Source organism: Mesocricetus auratus, unplaced genomic scaffold, assembly GCF_017639785.1.
Source record: "Mesocricetus auratus isolate SY011 unplaced genomic scaffold, BCM_Maur_2.0 Super-Scaffold_100020, whole genome shotgun sequence".
Lineage (NCBI taxonomy): Eukaryota > Metazoa > Chordata > Mammalia > Rodentia > Cricetidae > Mesocricetus > Mesocricetus auratus.
In genome coordinates, this window is record NW_024429201.1 from 40198063 (window position 1) to 40215622 (window position 17560).

Here is a 17560-nt window from a genome sequence, read left to right on the forward strand (position 1 = left end):
GCCTTTGTCAAGGTGTATATCTTGCACACCAATGTCCCTTCTATTATTGCATCAGACATGTTTGGGAACACTAATGCTACACTAGATCATTTCTGCTTCGAGCAGATGCTTAATTTATCACATTGTATCACAAATAAATACTACACATTTGAAACATTTGGGGTCTATAAGAAAAACATTTGCAAATAAAGCATTTCTCTTAGAATTTAATATTACCAAAATTTTGTATCTACTGAATTCTTATGAGAATTCATAGTGTCTATTTTATGCAACATGTTGAGTCATGGAGGGAGCAGGTGGAATGGGTTGTGTGTTCAGGGAGAAGATTCAGACATTATGTTTTTCTTTTTGATAATTTTCACCTAGAATGTTCTAAACAAGGAGAACATTATGTCAGAACATTCAGCATTAAACATGTTGATGCAATATCGCTGTCCCAAGACATCAGTTCTTAGTTTAGGTATTTTTTAAATAAGTAGTGATAAAGTATTTTTAATCCTTTTTGTGTAAAAAGAATAATCTTCACAAAAGAAAGCCTTAATAAGCTTGGATCTACATTTGGATTGAAAAGAACATGCACAGAGAATGATAAATTTTAGCATAAAAGCCTGAGTGAGAGGAATGGCTAGGAACCTCTCACTACCTGGAGATGTTCATGAGTTTCCTTCAATAAGTCAGTGCTCGCTCGCTAGGCTCATCTCTGCTTTATGTAGTGTACTATGTGATTGTTAAATTAGTGCACAATGCATTTATAATATTTATAGTACCAACATTTAGTTAAATAACCTTTATGTAAGATTTATGTTGATTTTTTATTTCTCATTTAATGGCAAATTATGAAGAGCATGTTTCATAAAGATAATTCTCCATTTAAATTCATCAGTCCATTAAATATTAAAATTATGTTTCTGATGCAATAGAGAACAAATTTGTCCAGCTTCAGTGATTATTTGCACTCATAAAAATTAGGCTTGATTAATAAAATTTAAATGCTTGATTAAGTCGACATTTTCATGTTCCATTCTGATTTATTAAAATTGCCTGTCTCTAAGCATGGTGTGCTGGCAGAGGGATACCTTCCCTTCTAACAGACTCGTCTTCCGTGAGGCCTTTAGGAAAGGGGATTTTAGTGGACCTAATAGTGGTAGCTTGTCATGCTGCCAGCCTTTGTCTGTGCGTAGTGCAGATGTGCAGTACATAATCAAGAAAAAGTTTGTTCTGATATCTCTGAATATAACCTGAAAAGTGACATACAGCTATAACACTCTGTGAAAATCCATTTCTAAGAGGTTTTAATCTGCTGAAGTTTTTGTTTGCTCAAATTTCATCATATGCTTTAATTTTTAACCATTTGATGCTTTTTATTAATATGCTTTTTTATCTTTGAATCATTCCCCTATACCCAACAGGCTGATTGGGCACATAAGAAGTGTTATTATGACATTACCTATTACATTTGAAACTAAAAATGACTAATGGCTCTGGGGGAAAAACACAATTTTCAAAGAAAGTCTTATTATGTATCCCTGGCTGGTCTGGAATTCACTATGCACCCCAAGATGTTCTTGAACTTGAGATAGTTCTGGGAGAGCAGGCATGCACTTTCATGCCCAGTAAGAAACATCGTTCTCAGTACATCCTAGAAGGCAATGTTTCAAGAGGGCTGTTGACTAATGTAACATGTAAGCCACCCTTGATACTCACAGTGGCTTATTCTGTTATATACTAGGTAAGGTGGTCATTTACTGAACGTTTACTATGTGCTTGGAACATTGTGTTGGCTCATAAATGTAGCCAACTCCAACAATGTCAATATTGCCCAAGTGGCTCTGTAAAGAGAATTATGGTGTAGAACAATGAATAAATCTGTGTGTGTGTAGCTAACAAGTAGAAAGTTTGGAATTTAATCCCTGGATTTGTTGTTTGTTTGACCATTGACAATAGAAATGACAAATTATTTGGGAATGTTGTATAATCTGTCTTCTCAAAAAAGCAATAGTAGCAAAACTCAGTTATTTTTGAAGTGATAATGTGCAATTGTTATTTTCCTTTTCTTACATGATTAAATATATTCAATAACAACTGATTGATAATGTCCTCACAGGCATAATTTCAGTTTGGCTACTACTGTACTATTCCAGTACATGGAAGGGTAGAAAAGCTTAAAGTTGTGTTACTGAAAAATATACTGCACACAACACTTAACAAATACAAGATTTGGGGCAATTAGATCACTAGCAATATTTCTGACTCATTAGCATCTCTATAAGCTGATAGAAATATCACATATTGTTCAATTTCCTTTTTAAATGTTGGTATTCAAGTTCTAGGCAATTTTCTGAATCAGAGGCAATAACATCTACCAGGACATGGCTCAGTTGCTAGGGCATCCACTGTGCAAGCATGAGATCCTGGGTTCAGACCCCCTGCCCCAACATGTAAAAGCTGAGTGTGATGGCGTACACGTGTATCCCCAGTGCCAGAGAAGGGAGATGAGGAGCACAAACGAGGTGGATCCCTGATCATTGGTCAGTCATTATCATTGAATCAATGAGCTTCAGTTCTGTGAGAGACCATGTCTCAAAAAATAAAGGTGGTCAAACAGACAAATGGTTCCCTACAGAAGGGGAAAAGATCTTTACCAACCCTACATCTGACAGAGGGTTGATCTCCATAATATACATAGAACTCAAGAAACTAGTCATCAAACTACCAACTAATTCAATTAAAAAAACAAGGTACAGATCTAAACAGAGAATTCTCAAGAGAACAATCTTAAATGGCAGAAAGACACTTAAGGAAATGCACAACAGTCTTAGTCATTAGGGAAATGCAAATCAAAACAACACAGATACCATCTTGTACCGATCAGAATGGCTAAGATAAAAAAACATAGATGACAGCTTATGCTGGCGAGGATATGCAGTAAGGGAACACTCCTCCATTGCTGGTGGGAGTGAAAACTCGTACAGTCACTGTGGAAATCAGTATGGTGATTTCTAGAAAATTAGGAATCAACCTACCTCAAGACCCTACTATACCACTTTTGGGCATATACCCAAAGGAGGCACATTCATACCACAAAGACATTTGCTCAACTATGTTCATGGCAACATTATTCATAATAACCAGAACTTGGAAACAACCTAGATGCCCCTCAAACAAAGAATGGATAAAGAAAATGTGGCATACAATGGAGTACTACTCAGCAGTAAGAAACAATGACATCCTAAAATTTGCAGGCAAATGAACAGAACTAGAAAAAACCATCCTGAGTGAGGTAGCCATACCCAGAAAGGCAAATATAGTAATCACTCACTCATAAGGGGATAGTAGAACAAAGCAAAAGATACCCAGCCTACAATTCACAACTCCAGAGAAGCTAGAACCCTTTTCCATAAACAGATGTAAGTAGATGCAGAAATCTACAACTAACCATTGGGCCAGATCCTGGAGTACAATCAAAGTGAGGGAGTAGCAGTAATATGCACAAAGGAGTCAAGACCTTGATGGAGAAACCTACAGAATCAGCTGACCCAAGCTAGTGAGAGATCACTGACTCAGGTCTGACAAATGGGGATCCTGCATAAGACCAAACTAGACTCCCTTAATATAGGTGACAATGGTGTGACTGGGACAATATATGAGGCCACTGGCAGTGGGTCCAAGACCTAACACTAATGCACAAACTGACTTAGTGGAGCCCATTCTACATGGAGAGATACTTTGCTCAGTCTAGATCCAGGTGTGTGTGGGTGGAGAGATGCCTTGGTCCTGCCTCAACTAGATGATGGGACAGACTTAGTAGACTTCCTAGGGGAGGCCTTACCCTCTCTGTGGAGCAGATGGGAGATGGGGGGGCAGTCAGGGGAGTGGGAAGAGAGGAGGGAGGGGGAACTGGGATTGGAATGTAAAAACTAAATTAATAAATTAGAAAAAATTAAGTGCTGTTAAAAGAAGTTGGAGAGTAACCTATGTCAGCGTGTGGCTGCTGCACACGTATACACAGCCATACACATGCTCATGTGTACATAGCCATACTGGCATTACATATACCACACTCAGCCCACACATACACACCCACAAAAAGTGCCCGCCCATATACATGAAACCTTCCATAAGACCACCATGGGGCAGGCTATGAAGACAGCGATGGAGTCCTGTGTGAGTAGGTGATCTCTGCCTCACCTCCTTTGTCACAGTGTTTCTAATAGTTTGGTGCTTAGGAAAAGAACAAGGCACAATCATTTCTAAAGAATGAGAAAGGTCAATAGAAGTAGGTAATCTATCCTGAGACCCCAGAAGCTGGCCGGTATCCTTTTGATCACTCCTCTGGCATCTCATTCCTCAGTGAAAGAAGACTAGGGAAGCAGGACTTTTAAGCACAGATATTTTCAAAGATTGACGTACATGAGAAAAAAAACCACTTGAATGAGACAATCTGAAGAACCATCAACATGGTGCATTCTTTGGGCCCACAAGAGGTTTTGAGTGGAGTTTGGGGACTTGGTATCCAGCACCTGTCTAGGACGCCAGTCCCTTCCATAAAGGGCTGTGATTTCATAGCGCATAAATCATAAAGCAATGCTTTCAGATTTCCTCCAGTGGCCAGGACACTTTATTTGGTGGAAACAAAGCTGGAAGAATTCCTTCTCTGTAAGAGCTAAGTATCCTGCCTCTTTAGGGTCGCTAGAACCAGAGCAGCCAGAAAGAGTTCAGGCCGGTGGGAGGGGCCAAAGTATGAGACCAACTCTATCTTTTCAGACGCCTGCTACTAAGTTTAAACTCTCAAATCTCTTTCGAATCTGATAGATTTAAAGCGAGAACTCTGCTCCCAGCAAGAAGATCTTTAGAAGATTGCCTTTTAAAAATAGAAGTATTTCCTTCGCGTCGTTTTCTGTGTGAGCGCACACGGCACGTACAGGTAGCATTCATCTCTCCCCAGTCTATGGTTTATCTTTCCAATTTGAAGTTCAGCTGCACTTTGAGAATGGAGTAAAAGCGCAGGCTACAAGCATAGGAAGTATTAAAGGTAAACACGGAGTCAGTAAGTGAAAAGAGGACAGGCTCGGCCTCGGGGCAGAAACTGAAGAGCCACGGACATCTGGGCCCCTTTCCTTTACGTGCTCAAAGCACACGTAATCATTACAGGTCAGCCTTTAACAGTACTTATCACACACAAACACACCTCAGGTACTCAGGCATTTGAATCAGCTGGTGGCTCATGCAGCGTGTCACAAACTATTCCAGGAAAGGGGCACAACTTAGCTATTTTTTTTCTTAATGCCATCAAGTATTTTTTATTCATAATTTTAAAATTTATTTTACATACCCTCCCTCTGCTTCTCCGGTTCCCTCCCCCCACCTCTCCTCTTCCCACCCCAACTCCTCCTCTGTCTCCAATCTGATGGGGTAAGGCCTCCCATGGGTGCAGACAACTTTTAAAGCACTTTTGCATAAATTTATACAACTTTTGACTGTAAAAGCATTTGTTTATTTGCCGAACATTTTTATTTCAGGACAAAGGTTTACTGCGTACACCAGGCTGGCAGAACTCACAGCACTCAACCACGTCCTCCTGAGTGCTAGAGTTACAGAATGAGTTATGTCTGGAATCATCAAGTGTTTTCTGAGCAACTATTGCTGCTATGTCTGGGAGATCTTCCACTGTACTAGAATTAAATGCAACCATCATAGGGTGATGGGAGAGACTCGTAATGAAACGATGATTACAAAGAGCAAGCTGTTGCCTTTCTGATTTGGTCTTGAGGTTTCCAAGAGTAGCCACAAGCCACAATACGTACTTACTAGAATAGCTCTGGGAGAAGACATGCAGACACATGCAGGACTAAATGGAAGGCTCAGATGCGTCAGCAGGTAGACTCAATGATAGAGTAACATAAAATTCATAGAACAAGAGAAAATTCTAGCTAAGTTTTCAGTAACATTAGGAGGACTTGGGGAGATTAAGGGACACCCACAGCCAGCAGAGAACTGAATCAGAAAGTGCGGCATATGAAATGAAGATAGGGCATGTGCCACTATGTGTTTATTAGGGAATTATTCCTGGGTTAATTTAAGGGACCCGAACCACAGGCAAAGATTCTGGTGTTAACTATTATGTTTTGTTATGGTGATCAGCTGTGGGATGTGTTCTGCTCAGGGTTAGCTAGATGAGGTACAAGTGAACTATATTGCAAACAACCATGGGAACTGTGATAGTTTGAATGTAATTGGCTCCCATAATCTCAGGGAGTGGTACTACGAGGAGGTGTGGCTTTGTTGGAGTGGGTATGGCCTTATTGAAGGAAGTCTGTCACTGTGGGGGTGGGCTTTGAGGATTCCTATGCTCAGGATACTGCTCTTATGTGGGGACACCAGACCTTGAGCAGAAACCCACTTCCCCTTCGGCCTGGAAGCAGGCATCTGTGTAATGTTTACTGAAAACAATTCAGTGCTTTAAAGCTCTTGATAGGGCTCAGATAAGGGCTTGCTCACTGAAATACCATGCCTTTCACACCCCCTACGGCTAGATGCCTCTTCCTGTCCCCCCTGTGGTGTCTCCCCGATTCTGGGGCCGGAGATTAAACCACCAGCCAGGAGGGTGAGAAGGCTGGAAAGAATGGTATGTAGATGAATGGCAGAAGTCCTTAAAAAGGGAAGCTCCTTTTTCTTAGAGAGACTTCTCCTGAGACTTCTCTCTCCTAAGCGGACTTGGAATCTCCTCCTAAGCTGACTTGGGAAGCATAAAGTTTTCTTAAAGCAACCGACCGGTCTCTGTGTCATCTATCCCGACCACCTGGCTACATTCTTGGATGCAGGCCGCACAGCAGGTGCGACACTCTTATAAGGAAAACATTTAACTGAGGGGACTCACAGTTTCAATTACGTGTTTTCCTTGTAAGAGTTGCCATGGTCATTGTGTCTCTTCACAGCAATAGAAACCTAACTGAGACAGGAAGTTACATTTTGAGTAGCCAAAGATGACCTGGAACCCCTGAGTTTCAAATAACACAGTTTAGGTCTAAAAGCAGGTGATTTGGCAGCAAATATATCAGATGAATTTATGACAGATAGGAGAACTGCGAGGAGCTGTCTCACTCACAGTTGACGGTGTGGACTGGCAGCGACGGAAACAGTTTGAAGTTGTCTCTGGTTCTCCTGGAGACAGGGCAGGTGCTGCTCACCCAGGCACACAATACAATGTTAAGCCTTAGAAGGCAACAAATTATATTAAATAAAAAATTTTCAAAATGAATGCATTTTGATCCAGAGATCCTTCGAAGACCTTACCAGAAGGTGTTGCCCAAGTATCCACTTAGGGTTTTCTTTACAGCATTGACATGGTCACAAACAAAAGCCATCCCCACAAATTTAAAGTGAATACTTTAAAAAAAACAGTGTTTAATAAGAAAAATATAGTATTTCCACAATTAAAACTATGCAGGCATTAAAAACTCATGTTTGCTAGATTTTCTAGCATTATAAAGGAGGACTCTAGATATGCTCTAGATCACAAATGTGGATGGCCTAACATTGGACTGGATGGTACGTTTTAAGATATATAGGATGAGCAATGAAAAGTTACATAAGTGAACACATTCTAAAGAAGAGACTAGAAAAACATAGAGTACATGGAAACTTGGGAAAGAGAGCCATGTTCTACTTTGAATGCTCCTGCTTTTGCTCTCCGATTCTTCAACTCCCCGCACACCCTTGCTGTCAGCAGCTCGCCTTGTTGTTGGCTCTGCACATGCTGAGGAGGAGCCTCAGAACAAAGCACAAAGCAGCTGGCTTGTGCCAAGTCGCCCCAGCCCTGCCGTGTCCATGTCATGCCTTTGGGCTGCAGAGCCATTGTGTGTTCTCTTGGACCTTAATGGCAACGAGTCAGTGTTCCAACCAGGCCACAAGTCAAGACACAGGACCCATGTTCATGTGTGGCCTGCATTGTACATCTGCTCCACACAGAGCGCCCCACCCAAGTGCACCAGCTCTGCTGGAGTCACCGTCTTATTTTGTCTTGGTTTCCTCACCTATCCAATGGAGGAAATCTCAATTCTCAACTCCCAGCCTTTCTTTGTTTCTTTAGAAAATGGTGTGGGGGGAGGGGGTGGGGAGGTGTACACTCCAGGACACATGTGTAAGGGTCAAAGGACAACAGTATTCTGTGAGGAGGGGTTCCTTTACTCTCCTCCTTGAGATAAGTCCAAGGGAGAAAAGAGCGATCACCCATTTTTAGATGTGTTCAGAGGCTGTATGACTCAGAGCTGCCTCTGCTAAGCGCACTGAAGATGTGGACTTTTTGGGTGCCAAGAGGCAAACACAGAAGACTTGTGCTCTGTGTTACTTTCAGTGAATGATAACACTGAGGTAGGATCTAACGGCATCATCGATAAAGCTCTTCTGCCAATGGTCCTTTCCTCTCTCAGCTTGGCTTTGGCCAACCCCTTTAGTCCTCTTAGACTCAGTTATTCAGTATTCTACAGATTCAGGTATTCCACAGAGGGCTGCTTTCTAGACAAGAGCAGTGACTGAAAACATAACCAATCTGTGTGACTGACAGGGATTCAGGACAGACACCAAAAGTTTCTGTGGTGACCAATCCAAATTTTCCAACAGCATTTCCTCCTTCTAGAGGTAAGTATTCTGGGCTTACATGCATCAGACCTAGCAAGAAAACAAATTCAGTGCCATTGTAGAAGGGAGAAGAGTCTCCTGCTTTGTCATGGGGAGGAGTGAACTGAGCTTCCCACTACACGCAGACTTTCGTCTCCATTTATGTCACAGTCATACATGAGTCAGAGTGATTTCACTCACTCGGCAGTCTTTTTCATGCCACCATTGGTTAGCAACCGAGATTGCTGTGTAGGAGGCGTATCATGACAGTGGAGACTAGTGCTTTCTAAAGTGTAATTAAAAATCCTGCTTGAAGAATGTGTGTATGCCAAAAAGTCCCAAGATTTTCTTCCCAACTGTGGGGGATGCCCAGCTTCAGTAACTCCTCCCATGCTCAGTCAGTCCCCAGGCCACAAACACTTTCAGAATTACTGGCTGCACCCCATCTGGAGCAGATGTCTGCTATGATTCCTTGAGAAGTCTCCGAGAACCTTACGAGAAGGAATCTGTGGATGCCCTGCATACCCAGAGAACACGGCAAAACCAGAGCAAGGCTTAGAAAACAGCAGACTCACTCACACTATGCTGTGGAGTTCACCTTTATCTTGTATTTCAATTTCCCCATTTATGAATTAGGGACAGGAGCTCGGTCCTACCTCAAGTCGATGTGCTATGCTTTCCTCAAGCCCATGGCAGGCCTGCCTCTTTCTGAGACTGAGGGAGCGTCCATGGGGAAGGGGTGGCTGGGAGGAGGGAACAGGAGGAGAGGAGGGAGGGAAACCATGGTAAGGATGTAAAATAAATGAAAAAAGTGTTAACTAAATAAAATAAAAATGTAAAGAGTAAAAAAGCATTTAGAATAATGTACTTGATATAATTATATAAAGAATGAAAGGAAGAGGTATCTCTGAAAGGCTTAGGAGGAAAGCTGAATATATAGAAATTGCTTAATAAATATCTGCTCCATGTCTCCGAGTTAACAGTAAGACGTGGGGAGGAAGTGAATGAACGTCTGTCAGTGTCTGAGGGTGGAGTTAGTGCCACTGTCTATGCTGTAATTCATGGAGAAACTTGCCCAGGGAGAAGCGGGATGTACCACAATGGAGTCGGGAAAGGAAGCATGATTGTGGTTAAGAACACAGGCGGTGGATGCCTTTGTGGGCGTCATTAAACTGCTTCCCTGTGGGTAAAGGAGGAATAATGATACCACAGAGCGTGCAATAGACCTCCGATTCCGTGATCCACTCATTTCCTTCATTTTCTGAGACCCGGCCCTTTTTCTTAAGGGAGGCTCCTGCAACTATGCTTATTCCACAGGAGTATTTCCCCTTAATTGCTACAGATGAAAGCTCGGGAACGGGGTTTAGGAGGACCCAACCCAGTCAGCCTGTTCTGCCGAGAGAAGACTCAGTAAGCAGCGCCTATGAAGTGCTTCACATGGCACTGGGTGCCGCGAGAGCTCAGTAATTCTGAAATTCCCAAATCAAGAGTATTGCCTGGTGTCAGCGCGTCAGCTGTTGACACTTTTGTCAGCAGTACCTGTAATTTGGATGGGTGGTACCGGCTCAATAGTCAGGGAGAAGGAATTTTCCTCAGCTCTTGGAGTGACAGCTCAAACCGACAAAGGGTGGCATTTCTATCTTTATAGCCCTTTCATGCCAGGGACATTTCTGAGTGAAGTATGTATTAAGCAGGCTCCTCTGGGAAAGCTCAACAATTCTAGCACTGCAAATTTTCACATCATGGTCCCACACTAGGGGGACTGAGACCCAGCATTCCTTATTTTTCACAATTCTGACTGGGAAATAGCAAAGGAAGAGTGCCATTTCTAACACACCTCATCCTGTGGGCTCCCTCAGGGGCTGCAGATGCACCCCCAGTAATAGCTGTCAGCTCACCCAGCCCTTAAAGACTGCTCATTACATGTCTCTATGTATTGGGCAAGTATCAGGAATCCTTTTTCTGTTAAACTGGAAGCACTCGTTGAAAAAGAGGGAAGGGCTTAGTTCTTGAGATCTATGGGCTGAGGGGCTTAATAAATAATAAGAACCCAAGGAAGCCTTTTCCTGTTGGGTATAAATCTCAACTATCAGTCAATACATTGAAGACAGCATTTTTGCCCATCTATTTACTTCATGTGTTATGAAATTATTCCTAACTTTTGTCTCTTTTCCACGTAGATCTAAAAGTAATTTTGATTTGTTTTCTCTTAGTCTTCATTCTAATTAAGTTTTCTAAGATTTCTACCCTTCATGCAGAAACAGCCCCCACCTTCTCTCCCTCTCCCCAACCCCTCTTCAGGAAACTTCCTGGCTAGAGGTCAGTCAACAGTGTAATTAATTCACCCCAGAGGGCCTGTGTACTTTTTATGTAAGTTGAAAGGTTTGACAAGGTTTGTAGACACTCAGGCACACATCCACATCCACACACATCCACTTCCATGCATACCCCCCCACAGACACACATATACTCACATGTGCACACACACAGACACACACACACACACACACACACACACACACACACGTAACCAACAAGGTATAGTCCAAGTCTTCTTTCAAAAGCAGAAAGCAGTTAAAACAGCTGGGTAGGCCAGAAACCACATAATTAGACAAACTGGATTTAAGAGTTACATAAGCTCTCAACTGAGCCAGTGAATGAGAAGTTGAAAGAAACGTTGCTCCTCCAGTCCTGGGAAGAACAGAATATGTGGATATGTGTGCTTTGGGCAAATAAAAGGCAATTACTGGCCGTTATGGAGTGTAGTTGACATTTCAAATGGGTTAAGCTATTGAATGTCTTAAGGGGCTGACTGGGGGATAAAATGTTGTCCAAGGCTAAAAGAGAGAAACTTTAAGCATAGATGATTAAAAGGAATATCTGGAAGATTCTGTTTTAGTGTTGTATTTTGTAAAAGATAAAGGGCTGTTTATAAAGTATATTATGCAATTTTAAATTATATGTTACATAATTGTTCTATAGACTTATAAAAGTTTCAGAGTATTTAAGTACCAAAGATGAGTCATATATTACAAATTTCCGCCCAACAGTGAACTCTCCACACAAGGCAGGTATGTTCTAGAAAAAATAATGGAGTTTACAGTTTAAGAATTTTTTTAGTAAAAATTCTCAAACCAATGCCTAAATTTTCAAGATAAATCCCAAAGGACTTAGAAACTAAAACTAAATTACTACATTTCTTATTTGCAAATAATCTTGTTTGCAAATATGCCTCAAGACAGCTGAATGAAATGTAGATATTCTTTTTTAACCATCTCCCCGAGATAAACAGGACAAAAAAGTAATTGTTCAAGATAGCCCTATTTTTTTTAAAGAAAAAAATCCTGGATTAATTGAAGAAAGAAATGCCTATTAGTCCCCAAGACATCAGTTCTTATAACATTTTGGGCCTGTCTCTTAGCATGCATATTAATATATATATTCTTAGCAATAAAAATAACTTCTTGTCTATTGATACTGCTTAACCATTAAAATCTCTATCAGCAATCTTGTAATTGGCTTGATAGAGTTTATAAAATAAAGTGTTTTGGGGTCTAGGGAGATGGATCCAGTGATAAGAACATTTGTTCTGCAAGCATGGGGATCTGATTCTTAACCCATAGTGCCTACAAAATGTCAGGGCATGTCAGTATGTGCCTGGAGCCCCAGGACTGGGGGTATGGAGTTGAGTGGATGCTAAGGGCCTCCTCTCTTCCAGAACCCCCAGATGAAATGGTGAGCTTCAGATTTAGTGATAGGCCATGTCTCAAGGCAATAGGCAAGAGTAATAGAGCAAGATATCTGGCACTCATTCTCCTCTAACCCCCAGATACACAGGTGCAGGGTAGACACCTACACAGTCAACAAGTATTCAACACACAAAGACTCGGAACACTTCTAATATGTAAAGTATATGCTAAAAAGTCACAAATGCAAAGGGCAGCAGAAAATTTGTTTCTTCAACCTTAAACTAATCTAGTCATAGAGATGGCAACATATTAGAACATCAACAACACTGTCATGAACTTCGTGGTTGTATATTAGTATCTATCATTTATTCTAAAGAGAAGGAAAATTATTTTTGAAGAAATATAATTTGCTTATGTTGTCATTTGAAATACATACTTTTTTGTTTGCTTGTTTGTTTGTTTGTTTGTTTTTTATGAGACAGGGTTTCTCTGTATTGTTTTGGAGGCTGTCGGATCAGCCTGGCCTCGAACTCACAGAGATCCACCTGCCTCTGCCTCCTGAGTGCTGGGATTAAAGGCGTGCACCACCACCGCCTCGTGAAATACATATTTGCTTTAAGGAACTGTTTATTTTTTATTGTTTTTTTTTTTGCTTTGCAATAGGTAAGACAGTGAGTTTACTTGATATCCATTATTGCAATAAAGTGTTGTAGTATTTTCGACTGATAATCAAATAAGCATACATAGTAATGGAAATATTCCTGCTGTAAATAAAATGGAGTCTATAAAACACTCAAAACTTCGATAATAGAATAGCCCATTACAGAGTATGCTCTCACCTACTTTTGAATTCTTTTCAATGTTTGCCCATCAAGGCACACAATTACAAATGTTGAGCTTGGAGAAGATGTGCCCCTTCAGTCACATGCTGGTGTGCTTGCTAGGACTCCAGTGACTGAAACAGCACAGGAGGAGCAGACCAAGCTCTTGTCAAAGCACAAGCTCTTGTCAGCTGAGCTCTACCTCCTTGTCTCACACATTCTGTGAGCTTTCATAAACAAGGGGGAGTACAGATTTAACTCAACATTCCCTGGATTGAATGAGAAGTCTCCAACCTCGAGGCAGGATCATGATATACCTAACTCATAAACACATCCTTGTTGTTAGTGAAGAGTCACTAACTTTAGTACACTTTCCAGACTAATAACCATCAACTCTTCCTTCAACTACAGTTTACCCAGAGAACTGTCCTAACTAAAATACATTAACTTGGTCTGATCCTTAACAAGATTGTGACATTATCTCTTAGTTCAGGATTCATGAAGAAATAAAACAACCAGCAAACTGAAAGGTTTGGAGTAATAGCCATTAATGATTTTATGTCATAGCTCAGTTTGTATACTTTCCACTTTAGTTTCTAACAAGCTGAATCATTAAAGAAATAGGCAGATACTTCATATTGTGCTAAGAGCAAAGAGTTGTTAGGTTTGAGCTTACAAACCCTTCCTCCAAAGTTGGATATTTGTAGACAGAGTTTCAGTGTCATCTCATCAGAGGGGTGAGACACAAAGAATGTAGAGACTTACTGTATCTCGTTGTCTGGTGTCTTTTCCTGATATTATGAGGAAGTAGTTCCAGGTCAGGAGTAACAATAACAACAGTGGTATCATGTAGAGCTCAAAGTTCCAGACAACAAAGAGGAAGAGCTGGAGGGGAGGAAAAAAGAGAAAAAAATTCCAGAGTTAATTCTGACTTTCCTTAGTGAACTGTTACCCACACACCCCTCACACCCACAAAGGTACATGCTCCAGAGCAGGAAGCTTCATCTGGAAAATAATGCCCGAAGAACTTGGTAGGCATTTTGCTAAAAGCACAACCGACTCCTAGATATTCACTGCTAAGATTTTTGCTTTGTTTAATTTCTGTGAAGGAAAACGTGGTAACACACTGTCAAAGGCAATTTTAATTTTTTTCCTCCAGTGAAATTACAGTTAGATTAGGTGAAATAAGGTTTTGTTGTTGTTATTTTTGTTGTTTTGTTTGTTCTTTCAGTTAAAAGAACTTCACTGAGAATGGATCAAGAAAATGTGGTGTATTTACACAATGGAATACTACTACTCAGCAGTAAGACACAATGATATCCTAAAATTTGCAGGCAAATGGACAGAACTTGAAAAAAATCATCCTGAGTGAGGGAACCCAAACCCAGAAAGGCAAATATAGGATGCACTCACTCATAAGGGGATAGCAGACATAAAGCAAAAGACATCCAGCGTACAATTCACAACCCTAGAGAAGCTAGACCCCTTTTTCAGAAACAGATGGAAGCAGATGCAGAAATCCACAACTAACCAATGGGCCAAGCTCTTGGAGTACAATCAAAATGAGGGAGGAGTAATAATATGAACAAAGGAGTCAAGACCATGATGGAGAAACCTACAGAATCAGCTGACCCGATCTAGTGAGAGATCACTGACTCAGGTCTGACAAATGGGGAACCTGAATAAGACTGAACTAGACTCCCTTAACATAGGTGGCAATGGTGTGACTTGGACAATATATGAGGCCACTGGCAATGGGTCCAAGACCTAACACTAATGCACAAACTGACTTAGTGGAGCCCATTCTACATGGAGAGATACTTTGCTCAGTCTAGATCCAGGTGTGTGGGGATGGAGAGATGCCTTGGTCCTGCCTCAACTATATGATGGGACAGACTTAGTAGATTTCCTAGGGGAGAAGGCCTTACCCTCTCTGAGGAGCAGATGGTAGGAGGGGGGAAGGGGAACAGGTGGAAAAGAGGAAGGGGGAGGGGGAGCTGGGATTGGAATGTAAAAAGTAAATTAATAATTTAAAAAGGCCAAAAAAAAGAAGAGCTTCACTCTATTGTCAGAATAGCTTGGTCTTCTGTCTGTCTTAATCACAAAGAACGAATCGTCATTTATCATCAGGGACATTCTCGTCACAAATCTCACCCAGATAACATAATAGAACAAGCATAATAGGCAGGTGAAAACACCATGTCTGTACCACAGAACCTCAAAGACCGCACATTGTGGAAAAAAAATGCTGCTTCCAATAAGATTTAGAAGAAATTGGCTTACCATTCGGTATTGCACAGAGAGCCAGATGTTTGCCAATGAACAGGAAGAGCAGCTTTGTCAAAGGAAATTTTAACACACCCATTTGTATTGGTTTTAGCATCACCTATTTGAATGTCAGACCTGGGGGTGGCCGAGGGAGGGAGCCAGTCTATACATATCTACTTGGAAAAACAACAGGATTTGAGACCTACACTGTGAATCTGTCACCTCTTCACCAGGTGTACTCCCAGTTCTCCGGCTCTGTGACGCCTGCCATCAGACTATGGTCACCTTAAATAAGGTGGAATTGAGAGCAGAATTCCTACCTGACCTTCATGCTAAGGAGCTGTGTAAGCTTTCTATAACTTCTGTATCATGTATTTTAATTCCTTCCTCTATAAAATGAGAACAATGAGTTTCAAAACTGCGTAGTTCACACAGTGCTCTGGATGAGGGAAAATGCGCACTACTGTGTCCATGCAAGTGATGCTCAAAAAGTTTACTAATTATTGTTTGGAAATCACAGCATCACGCCTAGCAAGCGTTGGCTGAGCAGTAGCATAAGCGGGAAGTTCAGTCATCTTCTCAGAGTACATCTTGCGTTTCAGTAGACCAGGAGAGTCAGGACCCCGATGTGTAAGCACAAGCTAGTCCAAATCTCAGCAAGGAAGGGGGAGTTGGGCCTGAACTACCACCCCAGCTGTGGAGCTTCGGCTGCTGTCAGCTGCTGGGAGAGGGAGAGCCGGTTTGCTCTGAGAGTGCAGCTTTGGGAAGTCAGCCCCTGTCCGTGAACGACCATACACGGGGAAGCAGAAGGAAGTCTTATAGGTTTTATCCTTTTTTCAGAAGAAGAAGTTGGGTGAGTGGGCAGATGTATCTGGAAAGACCTGGGGGGGGTAAATATGATCAAAACACACTGTATGCTACCCTCAGAAAACTGTCAACGATTTACATATTTTGAGAAGTGTGTGTTTTACTAGGTTTCTGATATTCATAGCTGAGTATCAGAATTGATACCATTATACATATATAAATTACCTAGTACTACGTGGTAACAGTAGATTCAACTTCCAGAATAAGAACCATTCCAAATACCTTAATGTATGAAATAGGTGATTTTTTTTATTTCCAATAGAAATGTAGGAAGATTTCTAGGAAAAAATATCCCATTTAACTTTTGAAATCTATATGTGTACAAAGATCATATGATGTATAATTGATATTTAGGATTATTAAATGTGCTTTTGTAAATATTACTCTTCTTTCAGGAAGTGAGCCGAGATAAATTTGACAGGGGACAACTACATGTAAAGGGGAAATTACTTTTGAATAGAGCCCATTAAATATTGATACAATTATTGTACCATTCGGGTAATCTCTAGAATGCAAGACCCTGGAGAACAGACACCTTCTTTTTGTTCCCTGCCTTACCCCTGGAGCTTAGAACATGACTCGGGCAGAGTAAGTACTTAGAGTAAATGGACACAGGACCCTGGCACACTATTCAGCAGTTTAACTATTTGTACTAATAAACTACTATAGAACCACTGCCAGAAACTAGCTGATTTGAGAGAAATACATCCAGAATTATGAAGTGGGATGCTTCTAGAATTTTCTCTGCTTGGTAAATATGCCCTTCAGCACTTTTCTCAGAGAGAACCACCCCTCCCCTACCCCTTCTGCTGTCCTCTTGCACTGCGGTGGGAACCCATTCTTCATTCTTTCCCTTTGGCCCTTCTCATGTGTCTGCATGCTCAGAGACAGCATTCAGGAGCCAGACAGTGGTGGCACATGCTTTTAACCCCAGCACTCAGAGAGCATTCACTCCCTTCAGTGTGTTCTGCTCACATGGATGGGATTCAGATGATTTCATCGCTAAATGTGATCCGGTGGGATAATGTCACCCTTCTGAACAGAGATGTTCTGCTTTGCTGTGATCATTGATGTTAGACTGACTGCATTGCTTCCAGCATCTTTCAACACCATGGTAGTCTTTTAGCTTCACCAGTAGCTTCAAGCATTGCCAATAAGACACACTTTGTGTTTATTTTCAGCTGTAAGCATCATTCTCCTCTCATACCTTTAACTCCTCAGTGCTTCTCTTGGAATGTAGCACTCAACCCAACCCAATATTTCTTATGCATTTATATGACATTCAACGTGCCCCATATA

At 41.3% G+C, this 17560-nt stretch overlaps 1 protein-coding gene across 8 annotated transcripts in view; it reads right to left on the reverse strand.

The window, feature by feature from the left end:
* The window catches only part of Mctp1 (multiple C2 and transmembrane domain containing 1), a 521330-nt gene that overhangs the window by 77872 nt on the left and 425898 nt on the right, over nt 1-17560 (reverse strand). For all 8 annotated transcript variants that reach the window (XM_040728844.1, XM_040728841.1, XM_040728842.1 and 5 more), the window contains one exon: nt 13892-14011. In XM_040728844.1, coding sequence (XP_040584778.1) covers nt 13892-14011 — 120 coding nt within the window. The remainder of the gene's footprint in view (nt 1-13891; nt 14012-17560) is intronic.